Source organism: Sturnira hondurensis, unplaced genomic scaffold, assembly GCF_014824575.4.
Source record: "Sturnira hondurensis isolate 20B ecotype Veracruz unplaced genomic scaffold, ASM1482457v3 Scaffold0007401, whole genome shotgun sequence".
NCBI classification, from domain to species: domain Eukaryota; kingdom Metazoa; phylum Chordata; class Mammalia; order Chiroptera; family Phyllostomidae; genus Sturnira; species Sturnira hondurensis.
The window spans coordinates 6,210,726-6,227,101 of record NW_028080032.1 but is presented as its reverse complement, the minus strand read 5'-3'; the positions used below and the strand labels follow the sequence as shown (position 1 = coordinate 6,227,101).

Below are 16,376 nucleotides of genomic sequence, written 5' to 3'. Positions count from 1 at the left end.
CGTCTTGCTTCTTTGGAAAGTCAGCTGCAGCCTTTTTTGTTTTTTGTGTGTGTGTAGTTTTCACTTTATCTTGTGTGTACTGGATTGATACTCATTATTAATGTAGCTTTAATGAATATAGTGAATTCTAATATTACAGTTAAGTACTGAGAATGTTTTTGTGTTTTTGTGACCATGAGCTGTGTACATTTGTTCGTTACTCTGGAGGTTGTGTGTTTTGAAGGCTTTTAATGGCATTCATCCTTTGCCCCCCCCCCTCCCCCCCATGAAACCCCGCAGGGGTAAGTTGGCATGCAGGATGCAGGTGTGACAAATGGCTTGGACTGCATGTTCCCAGCTCCCTCCTGCCCCGCACCCCCCCCCCACCACTGTGCAGTACAGTGCTTTGCTGACTTCCGTGCCCCTAGAAACCTGTGGATAGACTTCTTCCCATTGCATGTCTCCCTCAGGCTCCAGAACACCTGCCCACAGGACAGACGTGCCGAGCTGTCCTGCCATTCTCCAGCCTTCCTGGTTATGTGGCCATTGCTTTTAGCCAGGACCTCTCGGAGCAAATGCTTTGCAGCAGTTGAGGCCGTCATGCCAGTCTACCTACCCCAAGATGTCCTTGGCTGGGCACTAGGCCTGAGGACTCTACTTTTTCATCTGTGAACTTATGAACTGTTCTGGCTCTGTCCATTTTTAGTGAAGGCCTAATTCTGAGAGCCATGGCCTTCTGAGCTCTCCCTTGCTAGTTCTCCGAGTGAGAGACAGCTTGGGAAGGCAGGAGTGCTGATAGCTAGTGGCCTGATAGTAAGGGAGGATAAACTCGAGGATTCAAACCCGAGCACCAAAGCACGGGTCCTGTGTTATTGGGGCAGGCGGCTTCATTCATTAGCTCCGCAGGCCTGCGCAGGTGGAAGAGCAGTGGAGATTCAAGATGGTAAAAGAAAGACAGCAGGTCCCAAATGCATCACTTAGGCCAAGTCCCACGTCACCGAACTGAGACTCGACTTAACAGTTTTTGCTCTCTTAGAAACAGAATCTTAAACTAGTCAGCCAGGAGTTGCTTCATTGGCACTAGTTAGGTAATTTGCCTCGCCATCCCTCAAGGAAAATGCCCTTGAAATAATCTGCCTGCCTCCTTTTTTTTGCCCAGCCTAACTTCCATGCTCCCCTCCCTTCTAACTGTAGAAGGGTCATTTTGTACAGCTCCACAGAGCTCCTTTCTATCTGCTGTGTTAGATACTGCCTACTTCATGAGTCATTGAATAAAGCCAATAAGCCCTTTCAAGTTTACTCGCTTAAATTTTGTGTTTTAACAAAGGAAATGCAGGGCAGTGGCCTGCTAAATTGTCCTTGTTGCAGAGGTGAACAGTAATCTTTGGGTAGAAGATGTGCTGCCCCAATCCTGGCTGGTGTAGCTCAGTGGATTGAGTGCGGGCCTGCGAACCAGGCGATCGCAGTTCGATTCCCAGTCAGGGCACGTACCTGGGTTGCAGGCCAGTTCCTGGCAGGGGCCAGTTCCCAGCAGGGGATGCACGAGAAGCAACCATACATTGATATTTCTCTTCCTCTCTCCTTCCCTTCCCCTCTAAAGATAAATAAATAAATATTTAAAAAAAAGATTTGCTGCCCCAAACATTTGAAAGAAAAATTGATGAAGCGGCTGAATTTGTTTTTTCAGAACTGTCACTGTGGATTAGCAGGCTTTTTTTTTTTTAACATCAGATTACTGAGGTGTTGAGGTTTATTCTGTTCCTTGACCTCAGCCCTCACCTGAGACAGAGTTGGGTGGAGACAACAGCCAGCCCGTTCACAGTGTAAAGATCGAGTGGCCGTTACTGTTGCATTTGTTACTAAGATGGTGAGTTACTTCTTTTTTGGTTAATGTATCTGGTTGTCTTTGCTTGGAGCAGAAACCACCTTGGCAGGGAGCTCAGCTTCTGGGAGCCCAGGCTGCAGGAGGCAGGTACGGGTGCACCTTGCTTCATTAAGACATGCACTTTATTGTGGTCATCTGGAACCACACCCGTGATGTGTCTGAGAAATGCCTGTGTATCCTTTGGGCAAGAGTCCTGGAGGGAAAGCAGTTAGCAGCTCTTAACATTTTTGAAATGTTCTTCTTATTCTCCTTACCTTTATTATGCATGTTTGCAGGGTCCACGCTTACGGCTTTCCTAAGACTCTCGTTTTCCTTCCACCTATGGAACCTGCAAATGTATGTAAACATGGTAGGATGGTAAGATTCTATGCAAAGTGGCTGGCTATTACGGTGGGATATTTATGCCTGTCATTTTTTAAAAAGGTATTTATTTACTTTTAGAGAAAGAGGAAGAGAGGGAGAGAAGCATCTGATGTAAGAGAGGAACATTGATTGGTTGCCTCTCACACTCTACCAACCGGTGACCTGTTCCCCAACCCAGGCACGTACGTGCCCTGGCTGGGAATCCAACTGGCAAGCATTTAAGATTGACTACACCCAACCCACTGAGCCGTACCAATCAGGGCTGTGACTGCCATTTGAACTTACAGACTCAGAGGAGGAGAATTCCTTTGTTATTCCTTAAGCTATTGTCTTCCCTCTCTCTGTGAAGAAACATTTATTGAGGACCTTCTGTATGCCAGGCAGCATTGCAGGCCGTGGGAATACAGCAGTGAAAAACAGAAGTACCTTCCACATGGAGTTTATGTTTCAGTAGGGGAAGCAGGCAAATGTGTAATAATTTCAGGTGATAGTGATGTTAGGAAGAATAATGGAGGTGTTTCTTAGTATGAGAGTAGCATCTTAAAATGTTAGCTTTGGAAAATGCCTTCCAATATGCACTCCAGTTGGCTCAAAGGACAGGTGTGTGACCCTGCTGGGAGCATTTCCCATTATTCAGGGGAAAAGAGGGAAAATGTGCAGGATCGAACCATTTAGGGCTCTAAAAGGATTCCCTTCACCTCCTCACTCCTTATTCCTGGCAATACATTCATTGCTGTCCGGAAATACAGCTCATCACTGCCCTGGGTTTTATGGGTGCCCCTTGGGGGCTCCCCTCCCCTCAATTATTTTAACCTTGGAGATGGGCCGGAAGCATAGCCTGTTTAGTTATTAGTGGCGTTTGTATCGCTGTAGCTCTAGGGGTGGCTTCCCCACCCTAATAGTGGTGGCACCCATTATTCTAGGCCTTGTAGATAAAGGTTGATGCTATGAATTAAAATTCAATCAGCTTTGAAAAACACTCTGAGCCGTTACCACATTCAAGGCGAAGATTCAAGGTAAACAAATAGGAATAGGGCAGTTCTTACATTTGATGAATTTGGAACCTAACTTAGATTATGGAAAGTGACCTCCTACTGTCTGGAAGTGAAATGGTTCATAGCCAGAGTTAGGTTGTAGAAAGCTGGATTTCCCACTAGCTCTTTCGTCCGTTTGCGTCCTTTCTCTGGGGCTCTGGTGTGGAGGGCAGTTACCTGTAGAGGGATTTGAAGTGCAGCGGTCCATCTGGAGTAGCTGAATGCATTTTCTGTAAATCTCATTGTATGAGGCTTTGGAGTACAGGATGTGGCCGTTCTGGGGATGATTCTGAAACTTCACAATAGGGCTCCTCCTATTGGATCCTTTGTTCAGACAGTTGAGCTTGTCAAATGGAGTCAGCATTAGAAAAAGCTAGACATACTTTCTTTGCTATTCCTAACACTGCACACACGCTCCTACTTGGCTTTTTCAGTGAGAATGATACATAGGTCCCTGACACTCTTGTTAAGGGAAAACCCGTAATTTCTCTCCTGGGGATGTGCCCGTAAGTGGAGGAATCAGTTTCCTGTCAGCTGCCACAGGGCTTGATTAAGAAGATGCAAGCGGATATTTAGCAGAAAGGTTAGACTCAGTCTGGTGATTTCCTCCAGGACAAGGGCTGTAATTTGCATCCAAAGCAGTGCAAAACAGTTTGTGTGAGTTATGGAGTCACTCAGTAAAAGGCACTGACGAGTTTGCATGCGGTGCCAGTATGAAAGAACAGAGCTGTTAGGGGCATAGCCAGCCAGGGCACTGAGTGCAGCAGGTCCTCGAATAACATTGTTCTGTGGTTTTTGTTATGACCCTGATGAGGTGCTGTAGGAACTGAACTCTTGTTTATATTAATTAGCCTGTGGTGAAATTGGTTTCTTGATGTGTCCTTTTTCTGCAGTTCCAAGACCTTACAATGTAAGTGAGGACTCACTGTACTGCCTTTTAATGAAATTGCCTTGAAAATGAAAAAGAGAAGAAAAAGCCTAGTGGATGGTACCACTTATTTTCTTTTCCTAGTTAGGTCCTTTTAGGCAAACATGAACAGAATGTTAATGTGTTTTCTTTAGCAAGGTACAAAACTCAGTTGGCACCAGATGAAGAAATGGGGTGTGGGTCGGGGTGAGTCCCATCTGCTTGGAGCCCAGTTGACACAATGCCCAGGGCTCCTGTCCAGCCTGGCCACGGCTGCCCTGTTTTTGGTCAACCTCTGACCATCACCGCTTGTGGGTGTCAGTGTGGAGTTTTGAGAAATACTGAGGTCGGAGGGTGGGCCCCTGATACCAAGAGGTGGCCTGAAGGGAGCCTCAGAGGGAGGCAGCCCAGTAAGCTTTTGTGTGCCCAAGGCAGGCCTTCAGGAAAGCCTGAGAATTGCGAAGGAATGGCATGAGGGAGGGATTTTCACCTTGGGAATACAGTGTAAGTGTATTCAGTGTTCCGCAAGTGCTGTTTTATTCCAGACTGGCCTCTCCCCAGGCCGGAAAAAGCTAGGCCCTGATCCCAAGGAGCTTCCCCTCCTGCCTGCTGCTCCCCTGGTCCTCACTTGCTGCCTTTTCTTGCTTCTGTTGAAGGGAGGCTTCTGTGCCGTTGGGAGCCCAGGTCAGTGCTGGTGTTCGCCTCTGGGCAGCTGGGGCTGGGAGGGGGGCCCTGGAAGGCTGGTGGGGTGTCTTTCAGAGCAGGAGTTTCTCCAAAAATGACAACAGGCCCTACCCGAGCTCTTGGTACCCAGCAGTCTCCATGTGTCCATCACCTTCTGCCTTTTCCTCCAGGATCTACGTGGACCAGCAGGAAGGAGGCCTGAGCTTTTTTCTCTTTTTTAAAGATTTTATTTATTTATTATAGAGAGGGGAAGGGAGGTAGAAAGACAGGGAAGGGAAACACCAATGTGTGAGAAATACATCCATCAGTTGCAGGACCTGGCCCTGCAACCAGGCATGCACCCTGGAGGGGAATGGAACCTGTGATCTTTTAGTTTGTAGGCAGGCACTCAATCATTGAGCCACAGGAGACAGGACTTTCTCTTCCTTTTAAAAGCACCACTTTTGTTTCCTGTTTACACCAGCACCACAACTCCCTTGGGAAATGGATAGGGAGTGGGGGAGGATGAGTGGTGATTAAGATAGAACCTGAGAGACTTAGTCTCTGCCACTCAGCCTCTTATCTGGGCTCTTGGATTAAAAAGGAGGGAGGGAGAGAGGGAAGGAGGGTGGAAGGAGGGAAGGAGGGGATGTCTGTGGAGGCTGGGCTGAGACAGCTTGAAGCAGCAAGACAGCCTCTCCCTGCTGCCCCTTGCTGGTCCCAGAACTACTGAGCTGGGATGTCAGACCCCGCACTCAGGAGGGAGGGGGCAGGAGGGGGCGCTGGTCTGGTCCTGCTTCGAGGACCACTGTGAAGGCCATGGTGTGGGTCCTGGCACGTGAGTTGGAAATCAGAGTGGGTTCTTTCGTACTCTCAGTGCAGGTGGACACTGGTCCATGGTGGGTCAGGTCGAATTAATTATCTTATTTCAGCAAGTCTTTGGGTGCCTGTTACGTGCCAGACACTGCTTGGTGCAATGGGAAAAGAGACACCCACGGCTGCTGACATGTATGTGGTGCTTTCACCACACGTCCCAGCTTGCACGAACTAAGTTCTGTACCTGTACTGATAGGTCCATTATAAAGCACACACTGGAAAAATATATGAACAAGATAAATAGAAATAAGTTCTTCTGTTTCTTTCCACATTTCAGTGGATTGCTTTGCACGCAGCCCACTTCAGAGAGTACTAGTGTGCATTGCTGCATTTGTGTTTCAGACCTCCATCTCCATGGTAGCTTTGGAAAGAGGATCAGTTTTGAATTAGGGCTGCCTATTGGATGAATTGAAGGTGTGGAAGAGGAAGCGAGGCAGGCAGATGCCAAGCTCACGTTATTGGTTAGCACCTGGGTCTCAGCAGGGTCTGCTGGCCACCATGCTTTCCCCCCTCCACCCTTCTTGGGAAGAGTACCCGGGTTTCCTGGGGTGGGTATTTAAGGCTCTTGTGCTCCTGTTCTGTGTACTGTGGTAAGGGGACTGAGGGGTGAAGGGTATTGCCATTCAGTCCCTTTATAGTTTTTATACGCATCCAGTGATGTTGCATTTGATCGTCCCAACAACCATCCGGGACGAGGGGTCCTTTCCGCACTGGGAAGACTAGAGAATGGAGACCTGTGCCGAACGCAACGCGCAAGAGAGCTGGGCCCTGGGCCCTGCTCTCCCTGACTGGCTGCTGCCTCCTTCTGCAGGAAGTCTTCCATCCCATCGGCCTGTCTTGCCTTCCCTTGGAGGAACAAACCAGTGAGCCTGCTGGGCACCCCTGACTCCTGGTTCGGCTTCGATGATTTGGTCTTCAGAGTAGAAGCCTGTTAGGAAGGGAACGCCTCTTAAGACGAGGCTTCTGACAGACTTTTCTTCTGGGGGAGAGCTTGGCTCCAGGTCCTGGCTTCCTTCCCGGCCTCTGTGGGAGCTGCACCAGCACTTGGCCTCTTTTACTCGGGCACTGTGGCGAGGCCTTGGTCCGTGGGGTGGGGAGGAGCTAGGATGCTCTAGGCCCCTCCAGGTTCTTTTATTTCTGTTCCCTTGGCCAACTGTCTTGTGATGCTTGGTTGGGTCGGGGTAGCAGCTGAGGGGAGGGTCAGGAACCTAGAGGGCTGGCTGACTCGCCCCCTCCCCATCCATGTCTTCCGGGGCTGTGCCCTTTTCCTTCTCTCACACAGGAACTGGCCTTTCTGCTGGTGGGGGAAGGGTCGTCTGTGTAGGTGTTGGCCTCCCACTCAGCAGGAGCCTGCATGAAGCGCTCTTTTTCAGAGGCCTCAGGTGAGGCCTGGGACCCTGGCATCACTTGCATACAGGCAGGTAAAACCTAGGAAGTGAATCTCCCCTTCGGGCTTGTTTCTTTAGGGTGTTTACTTAAATTCCAGGTTGTTCATCACAGGCTCCCTGACCTCTTGGTCATAGCAGCAGCCATGGAGTCCTTTTACGAGTTCTCCATCCACTTTTTTCTGATTTTCTGATACCCTGTTCACCTCACCCTTCCTAGCAAGGACGGGGAGGAGTCACATTTGGAGGTGGTGCGGGGAACGGTGCTGGACTAACAGTTATAAAAGGGCCTGGAAGGCCGGGGAGGTGGGAGGGGATTAGTACAGAGCCCGAGCTCCTGCCCCTCCCCTGGCTCTGCCTGGCTCCTTCCTGCCCTTCCTCGCCTGAGGGACCGGCAGCCTTTGTGAGTCTCCTTGACAACAGGATGGATGAGTTAAAAATAGCCTTGTGCTGGGGCTTCAGCATGTGTGCGTGTGTGTGATGTACACAGGCACATGCCTGCTCGCCTGCTGTGCTCAAGCTCAGCCCTGTGGCTTCGGGATGCGTGTGGAGAGCCTCCGTCGGGAGGCTCTGCGGGCCCGCTGCTCTCGTGCTGAAGGCCCTGGGTTGGGGTCAGAGTCCTTAACCTCACGTTACGGATGCAGATGGGGTGTGGGTGGTAATGTTCAGATAAAGAATGGAAAGCTGTTGAATGCCTTCATTCAGTCCAAGTGGGAACGGATAATTTTGGAGGTGCTGCTGTGTTTCAGAACTTCTCGGGGTGGTAGAATGGGACACAGCCCTGGGTGGGGGTTCGGTTGTATCCCTTCAGGGAACCTCACAGGTAAAGAGGGCCCTCTGTGGGCCCACTTTATAAGGGAAGGACCCTGACGTCCAGAGGCACTTGTGGGATGCGTCCAGAGCCACCAGGCTCGGCTGTGGCAGAGTGAGGAGCCGCGACCGCATCACTGGAAGCCGTGGCTCTTTCCCTGAGATCCAGTTAACGAGACTCCCTGTTTAGATCCTTTACCAAAGCGAGTTGTCCCTTGTGTAAGCGATCACGTGCTAAAGACGTTCTGTTCAGTGGTGTTATCACAGCTGTGATGTAATTTGGAAATAGCTGTTTCCATGAGGGCAAGGCCTGGGCATCTCTTTACTATACCTGGAATTAACTCCTTGCTTCCTCCTTCCATCTATTAGTAAGTATTTTGCTGTGTGCCAGGCGTGGGGATGTCATGAGAACAAGGTGTCTTGGTTCCTATCTTTAGGGAGCAATAGACTATTATGAAGATCTCCTTCCAAGTCCCCACTGTGGCCAGTGCTGAGACGGAGAAGGTCTGAGTGTTCGAGGGAACCACTGGGGTGGGCATGGGGTTAGAGGAGGCTGGGAGAACATACGGATTAATGACACAAAGTACTTAAGTCTGGGCTGTAAAAAAATTCCTGCAAATCAATAAAAAGGAAATGCACCCTAGCTGGTACGGCTCAGTTAGAGTGTCATCCTGTAACTGAAAAGTTGCGGGTTCGATTCCCAGTCAGGGCACATACCTTTGTTGTGGGTTCAATCCCTGGTCCGGATGCATACAGTCCCCGGTCTGAGCGCATATGAGAGAACCGATCGATGTTTCTCTCTCACTTTCAGTGTTTCCATTTCTCCCTTCCCCTCTCTCTAAAAGCAATGAGAAAAGAAAAGAAAAGTGAAAAAGGAGGCAGAAAACTCAGTGGCAAACCGGTTGGTGACTTGACAAGACACTTCACAAAAGAAGATACTCAAGCCGCCACTTGCCATTTGAAGCAGTGCTCTATTTTAATCTATTTATTAATTAGGGAAATTTAAATGGTTAGTTCAACTTTAATGCGTTTGCTCGTGTATGGAATGAAATCTTTGAAGCTGTGGTAAAATCTCCTTTTGCCATTTCTAGTTTACTTCCTTTTGAGGTTCTTACTGAAAAAATACAGTGGTTCCCAGGATGCCTAAGTAAAAGGACATCTGGTGGGATGAACAGATGCAAGTTACAGCCCTGGGTTAACAGGCTGTTTGGGGCCAGCCACGGAGCTTCTCAGAGCCTGCGTCTTCCTTTGTGCCTGGGGATCTTCTTGTGCTTCTTCCCTTCTTCCCAGAACTGCTCCGAGCTTCGCAGCTATGGGGAAGATGCTCTGAACACTGTGAAGGGCTATACAAATACTAGCAGCGTTGTTACTGTCTAGTTCTAAATGATGTGATTTCTCTTCCATGTCTTCTCACAGCAGTTATCTTAAATTCCTTTAAGAAATAAAAGCTCTAAGTAATAGGATCAGGAATGAGGCCCAGATGAAATCTGGTCACAGCCCTCTTTTGCGTTCTTTGGGTACAGAGGAGCCCCTCTCTCCCTGCCCTGTCAGGCAATGGGGATTGAGTAGCTGGAGGCTATGGCTCTCCTCCCGAGGTGCACACGTGTGTCTCTGTTGCTGTAGAGAGCGAGCGTCTTGGCACATGTCAGAACAGTGTCAGGGTCGCCGTGAGCCCCATCTGCTAGGTCACTTGAAGACTGTACCACTTCTTCAGGCCCAGTGTGAGTCTTCCCCTACACATCTTCTGTAGCAGGCGGGTACTTCTCAGTTTCCTGCTCAACATTTGTGACCTTTTCCTCTTCTGTTTTTCTGCTGTGTAGGAGTCGGAGCCAGAAGCAAAGGTCGATGGAGAGACAGCATCGGACAGTGAGAGCCGAGCGGAAGTTACTCCCCCAGTAGCCCCCGTAGACGATACCCCAGAGGTCCTCAACAGGGCCCTTTCCAACTTGTCTTCAAGGTAACCCAGCTCAGTGATGCGTGTGCTTGTTGGGGGCTGGGTTGGCACGTCCCAGTGCCGTGGAAGCCTCGGGCCCCTCAGAGAGCCTGTGGTCTTGTGGTGGGAGTCCACTTCTGTCAAAGTGTGTGGGACAGGCCTGTCCACTGGCATTGACCACAGGCCCCTACTTCTGCCCAGGGCTTCACTGAGCATCATCTTAATAGTAACTTTGAGCACAGCCTGGCAGGGTCTTTAATTGAAGAGTGCTCGGGGCTGGAAGGGACAGTCCAGGGAGGAGGAAAGGATGAACAGAGGGGCGGTGGTGGGCAAGGTTGCTGACATAGCATATGGGGGAAATGGTCCCTGAGCTTTGTGGCCGATGGATGGGCTGCTTTTCACGGAGGAGCCCACGTTTCCAGAGTTCAGTTTTCCCCTCTCCCATGCACATCCATTATGAACATTTAAAAGTTCTCCTGGAAGGACCGGGAAACATCTTAACTTGGGTGAATCCAGGATTGAAATTCTGGTCCCTCGAGACTCTGGTCTCTCCAATGCCAACTATGTGTGGTAGATTAAAAACACAAACTGTAAGACTCCAAAACATTGTCTAAAAATGTTTCTTTGTGTGCCTCAGTTTCCCTCTGAAAGGCTGTGTTGTGCAGTGTTAGGGACATGCGTTCTGTGTCTGGGCTCCCAGGACAGAAATCTCAGCTCAGCCACTGCGCAGCTGTGTGACCAGCGCGCCCAGCTCCTCATCTGTAAAAATGGAGAGTGTTGAGGGCGGGATGAGTTAACATAGGTAAAGACCTTATAAAGGTGCTAGGAGTGTATTTGGGATAGCTGTTACTGTCGTTGTTTAACACTGCTGTCACCATAACAACGCAGGAGTAGAGCAGTGCAGGGTGCTGCTGAAGTGAATGTGTTTGCAGGGTTTGTCCCCCCACCCCCAACAGTGACAGCCGTCTAAGCCATTGAAATAGGTACAGGAGTAGAGGGCGCTACATTTCCCTGGGGAGTTTTGCCTGTTAGGTGTGGATGAGGCATTGGCTGTAGTGGCCCTGCTCCCACCAGCCAGTGGCCAGTTCCTCTGTCCCAGTGAAGGAGGTGCTCCTGGAAAGGACTGCCTCAGCCCCCCCCACCGGGGGAAGAGCTGTCCCCTTTGGGTTTGTGCTTCAGTTCTCACTGGGCCCCTCACGCATTTTCTCCTTCCCTCCTCTCTAACTTAGATGGAAGAACTGGTGGGTGAGAGGCATCCTGACTTTGGCCATGATCGCGTTTTTCTTCGTCATCATTTACCTGGGACCAATGGTTTTGATGATAATTGTAAGTGCCATTGCGTGTCATTTGAGTTCGGCCTTCGGTGTTGCATGCAGGATTGGTCACCTGAGGTGCCAGTGCCGGGTTAGTGCTGGGAATCGCTTGGGGTCTAGGCTCCACAGAGCATTTCTTTCTTAGGGTATCTGTGACTTCTCACTTTGTAGCAGCCGGGGGGAGGGACATCGGCCCGGGCCAGTTGTATGTGTTTAAAGATGCGCCTTCATTTTATTTTGTTTTATTTTATTTATTTTTAAAGATCTGAGTTATTTACTGTTAGAGGGGTACGGAGGGAGAAAGAGAGGGAGAGAAACATCAGTGTGTGAGAGAGAACGTTGATCGGTTGCCTCTCACATGGCCCACACTGGGGACCTGGCCCACAACCCGCGCATGTTTCCTGAATGGGAATCGAACCACTGACCGTTTGGTTCGCAGGCCAGTGCTCAGTCCACTGAGCCACACCAGCCAGGGCAAGATGTCTCTTCATTTTAAAATTTGATTTCATTATTTCAACTGTTTGATTATACTGTGACCCCTGCTGTGATGTTGACTCTTGGTTTTATTGTTTCCCTGGGGCCTTACTCATAGGCCTAGGCCTTCCATTAAGAAATCCCCATCCACAGTGCTTCCCTCTCCACCTTCCCACTGTCATGGGCAGGGTCAGATGGCTGACAACTGACTGCCGAGCACAGCAGTTGGGGCTTTTCAAGTATTTGTATTCATAGTCAAGAGGGGAAGAAATTGATTGAGTCCTGGAAGGTTCTAGAATAAAAAGTTAACTGACACTTTGGGAGCATGCGTTTGTTTTTATTTAAAAATGCATTGTTTATGCTGTTACAGTTTTCCCAGTTTCCCCCTTTGTTCCCCTTTGTTCCCCTCCATCCAGCCGTGCCCCTCCCTCCAGGAGCCTGTGTTCATTGTGAGAACCTGGCTTGGCACGTGGGTGGTGTGAGAGAAGAGAGCTGAATCGCAGTCGGACTGCCGTTTTTTTCTGAAATGCAGTGGTGGTTCTTGAAGGCCCATGACTCGTTGGTTTCTGTTTCTGAAGATCGTAAGAACCGGGGAGCCATGGAGTGTTCTAATTGTTGTGTGCCCTGCAGGTGATGTGTGTTCAGATAAAGTGTTTCCACGAGATTATCACTATTGGCTACAATGTCTACCACTCCTATGACCTGCCCTGGTTCCGGACCCTCAGCTGGTAAGCTCTCCAGCCCCAGAGGGACCCTTAATAGGTTTGGATGATAAGTGTTTCATAGTAGATGTTTACAATGGTGATGGGGGGGGGGGAGATGGCCATGAACTTGAACTTGTATAGCACCTTCAACCCCCAAGTCCTTCATAGGCCAGACTACATGCTGGCCTTGGAGGAGTCTTCAGTAGTTATCAAGAGTCTAGAATCTTCCTCAGAATAACACAGGCTGGCTGATGTGCTACAGAAGTAGATGGGAGGCAGGTGTCATGTTCCATCAGGTAAGGTTTTATGAAGAAAATGCTGTTGGAACAGGGAGTGAAAAAAGATGTGAAGAGGATGCCGCAGGCAGGGAAGAGGCAGGGGCAAAGCAGATGGGTGGCAAAGCTGGAGGGAACCGTCCTGACAGGCAGGAAGGGCTGCTGTTGGGAAGAGTGGGCGATAAGACTGGGAGGCAGAATGAGACATGTTGCGGAGCATTACCTTACAGTTCGAGTGTTCTCGGGTTGTATGTAGAAACTCTACAAAAGCGGTGAAAACCAAATCCTGGGTTTGCGGTAAGTGGAGGGCGAATGAAAGCTGCCACGAGTTTCTAGATAAACTCACCTATAGTGACACTGGAGAACAGGGACGCTGGGGGTCTTGGTGGGGGGACTGCTGCGTCTGGTCCTTTCCTCGGGGTGTTCCGACGGCCTCAAGGTAAAGGACAGGCCACATGTGCGCCCATGGCAGTGACTTGTCTTCACTTACAGGTACTTCTTACTGTGTGTAAACTACTTCTTCTACGGCGAGACAGTGACGGATTATTTCTTCACTTTGGTCCAGAGAGAGGAGCCTCTGCGCATTCTCAGCAAATACCACCGCTTCATTTCCTTTACTCTCTACCTGATAGGTATGCGCTGAACGGCCCACCAGTTCCTGTGTCTGTTGTGTTTTGTCAGCTGCTGAGTAGGAGTTGGGGGGGTCCCTTGGTTCATGTGAAGTTTTGATGGTGTTAACTCTGACCATGCAGAGCAGCAGAGCTGAGGGCTCCACCTTCCTTGAGCTGCAGCAAAGTAAGGGCAGTGAGACTGCGGGAATCTGTGGCTGTGGGGACCGTGGTCTGTGGGGACTGTGGTCTGTGCCGCCTGTGCCTGTGCTGCAGCCTCTGTCGGAGGGCGCGGCCCTGTCTGCAGCAATTCTGCGTTGTGACCTGAACGAAAATCACCTGTCTGTGTAACTTAGGTATCAAAACAGGCAGCCGTCTTTAGGAGCATCTTCTTAGGGATTCCCCTTGCAGGACAGACATTGGAGGGTGGTGGGAATTTTACCGATTTGGGTTTTTAAAGACTCTGGGACCTCACAGGGGCTTGGAGCTTAATCGTCCTGCATCTCAGGGAGCTCTTTTGTAACCTAGAGCTGAAACCGTGGACGTACNGAGGACTGTGGTCTGTGGGGACTGTGGTCTGTGCCGCCTGTGCCTGTGCTGCGGCCCTGTCTGCAGCAATCCTGCGTTGTGACCTGAACGAAAACCACCTGTCTGTGTAACTTAGGTATCAAAACAGGCAGCCGTCTTTAGGAGCATCTTCTTAGGGATTCCCCTTGCAGGACAGACATTGGAGGGTGGTGGGAATTTTACTGATTTGGGTTTTTAAAGACTCTGGGACCTCACAGGGGCTGGGAGCTTAATCGTCCTGCATCTCAGGGAGCTCTTTTGTAACCTAGAGCTGAAACCGTGGACGTACCGTGAGGGTTAAGTCCTATGTGTTAGAACTCGACAGACGGAAAAGTGCCGGTCACTCCACACTCAGTTCAGACTGCCCACTGGTTCTGACACTGCCGGTGTCTTCTGTTGTCGCCTTGACAGCTAGTTTGGGGCACGTGAGAAGGTTGCTCTGACCTAAATTTCTCTGACCTATTTTTGATCAGCTCTGTGAATGACACATGGGTATTAAAATACAAAATCCATTGCTGAGGCGTGTGCAGACATTGAGGACATTCAGAGGGCATGCCTCAGATCCCGAAAGTAGCCCCCCAGTGGGAGTCAGGGTGTCTGGGATGGTGACATGCTCTCCTCTGGGCAGAAATGCTGTCGAGGGGCCTAACACACTGAGGGGTCAAGGTCCTTATTGTTGTTCCTGGAGAAGGGGCGGGGGCTGTAGGTTTGTTTGTTTTTTTTTTTTTGCCATCATATGTGTCTGTGAACAGGGGTTGGGAAACTTTTTCTTCAAAGTCCAGATAATAATAAATATTTTAGGTTTTGGGGGCCCAGGGTCTCTGTTGCAACTACCCAATCTGCCCTTGGAACACAAAAGCAACCACAGATGATATGTAAACAAATGGGCACAGCTGGGATTCGGTGAAATTTTAGTTACAGAATTGGGCAGCGGCCTAACTGTTGTTTGTAGGCCCCTGCTCTTGGGTCAAAATATTCTTATCTAGTGAACATCCACCTAAATTGAGTGCACTCTGCAAGATTTAAAGATAGCGCCTTCCTCTCATTGTCTTGGTGGGAGTCATTTTTTCCCTTCTGATTACTATCTGAAGAACTGTTCTGTGTCTTCCTCCCCACTCCTCTCCCTGGGGCTTGTGACTGTGCACTGCTTTCAGGAAACTGGCCAAAGGATCACAATTATGACCCTGTACCCAGCCACAGGAAGTGACTAGGCCAAAGGGGAATGCAGAATGTGATTTATTTTGCCCTTTTTTCTCCTTCCTCGAACCAGGATTCTGCATGTTTGTATTGAGTCTGGTCAAGAAGCATTACCGCCTGCAGTTCTACATGGTAAGGGAAAGTGTGTGTGTGTCTGTGTGTGTGTGTATGAGTGAGTGCGATGTCTTGGCTTAAATGAAGTTCTGCAGAAACTCAACAGATCTCTCATTTTTTCTATGAGAAATCAAAACTCGAGTGCAGTCTGCTATGTATGTTTCTGGAACCCAGAGCATGAAGGAAGGGAGCCTGTTAAGTTTGGCAGCTGTACATCCACTTAGATCTGATCACTGTTACTTAATTTACACCCTCAGCAATCTCTCCACTAGGTCCTGCAGAGAGTGGGCTTCACGTAAGACTCATTGTGGCACTGTTACCAGAAAGGGACCAGGACTGAGGCGGGTCCACCCGGGCCTGGTCTGGGATGCGTGCTTTCTTGATGTCGTGTAGGAAAGAGTTCATGACCCGAGTGTAGGTGATTTTGAGAGTACGTTTATTAAAGCTGGGGACGGTGAAACAAAGGAAGGGCGTAGGGTAGAAGAGGTGAGATCAAAGCAACAGGAGTGCACCCAGGCTGGGCTGCCTCGGTGCAAGAAAGATCACCGTTACAGAAGTGGCAGAAGTGAGCCACAGTGGGCTGCGTGGACTCAGGAAAGGAAGTCACAGTCATGGAAACGAGTCATGCTGAGCTACATGGACTCAGGGAACAAGTTACAGAGACAACAGGAGGGCCCTTGGAGACGGGATTCAGGGCTTAGCCTGGGATAAGCTGCTGCCGCCTGCTGCTCTCCTGGTTGCGAGTCTCCTGGGGACCTTTCAAGCTCAGAGGAAAGCAAGGTACATGCCTGACGAAAGAAGTGGAGGCATGCTCAGGGGAGGGCACACACTGGGTTCTTTGTCTTAAGAGTTTTTACCTGTTTTCTGTAGGTGGGGATTTAGGGGAAGTCTTAGGAGGTCTTGAATATTCAACAGCTTTTCAGGTGTGTTCTTTAATATGCCGACACATCAAAATGGGTGTATAGGGGAGTTTGGGATCATTTTCTAGTCAACTTCACTGTTTTACTTCTCTCGGACTGGTCTGGCTTGGATTGTTTTTTTGTTTTTTTTTTAGTTATTTGTTCTGACTTCATTCATCCTTGGGTTTGGCAGGCACTGGTAGTGCCGTCTGGGTCTCAGTTATCTGTCTCCTTGACTCGGAGATTTATGACATCACCTTGACTAGGTGATTTAAGCTATTCCCTCTCTTGCTGGGGAGGAGAGGTGTAAACCATTTGCTCCTGAGGGTTCTTGGTCAGGGAAGACAAGATCTTGTGCTTTTTAGCATCTTACTTAACTGTCTCAGTTTC

The 16,376-nt window shown here is 49.5% G+C and overlaps 1 protein-coding gene across 1 annotated transcript in view; it reads left to right on the top strand.

Moving 5' to 3' along the window:
• The window catches only part of CDS2 (CDP-diacylglycerol synthase 2), a 51,970-nt gene that overhangs the window by 21,076 nt on the left and 14,518 nt on the right, over positions 1-16,376 (top strand). The window contains exons 2-6 of the mRNA XM_037051694.1: positions 9,723-9,859; positions 11,065-11,161; positions 12,253-12,350; positions 13,094-13,233; positions 15,047-15,105. Of these exons, the coding sequence (XP_036907589.1) occupies positions 9,723-9,859; positions 11,065-11,161; positions 12,253-12,350; positions 13,094-13,233; positions 15,047-15,105 (531 nt within the window). The remainder of the gene's footprint in view (positions 1-9,722; positions 9,860-11,064; positions 11,162-12,252; positions 12,351-13,093; positions 13,234-15,046; positions 15,106-16,376) is intronic.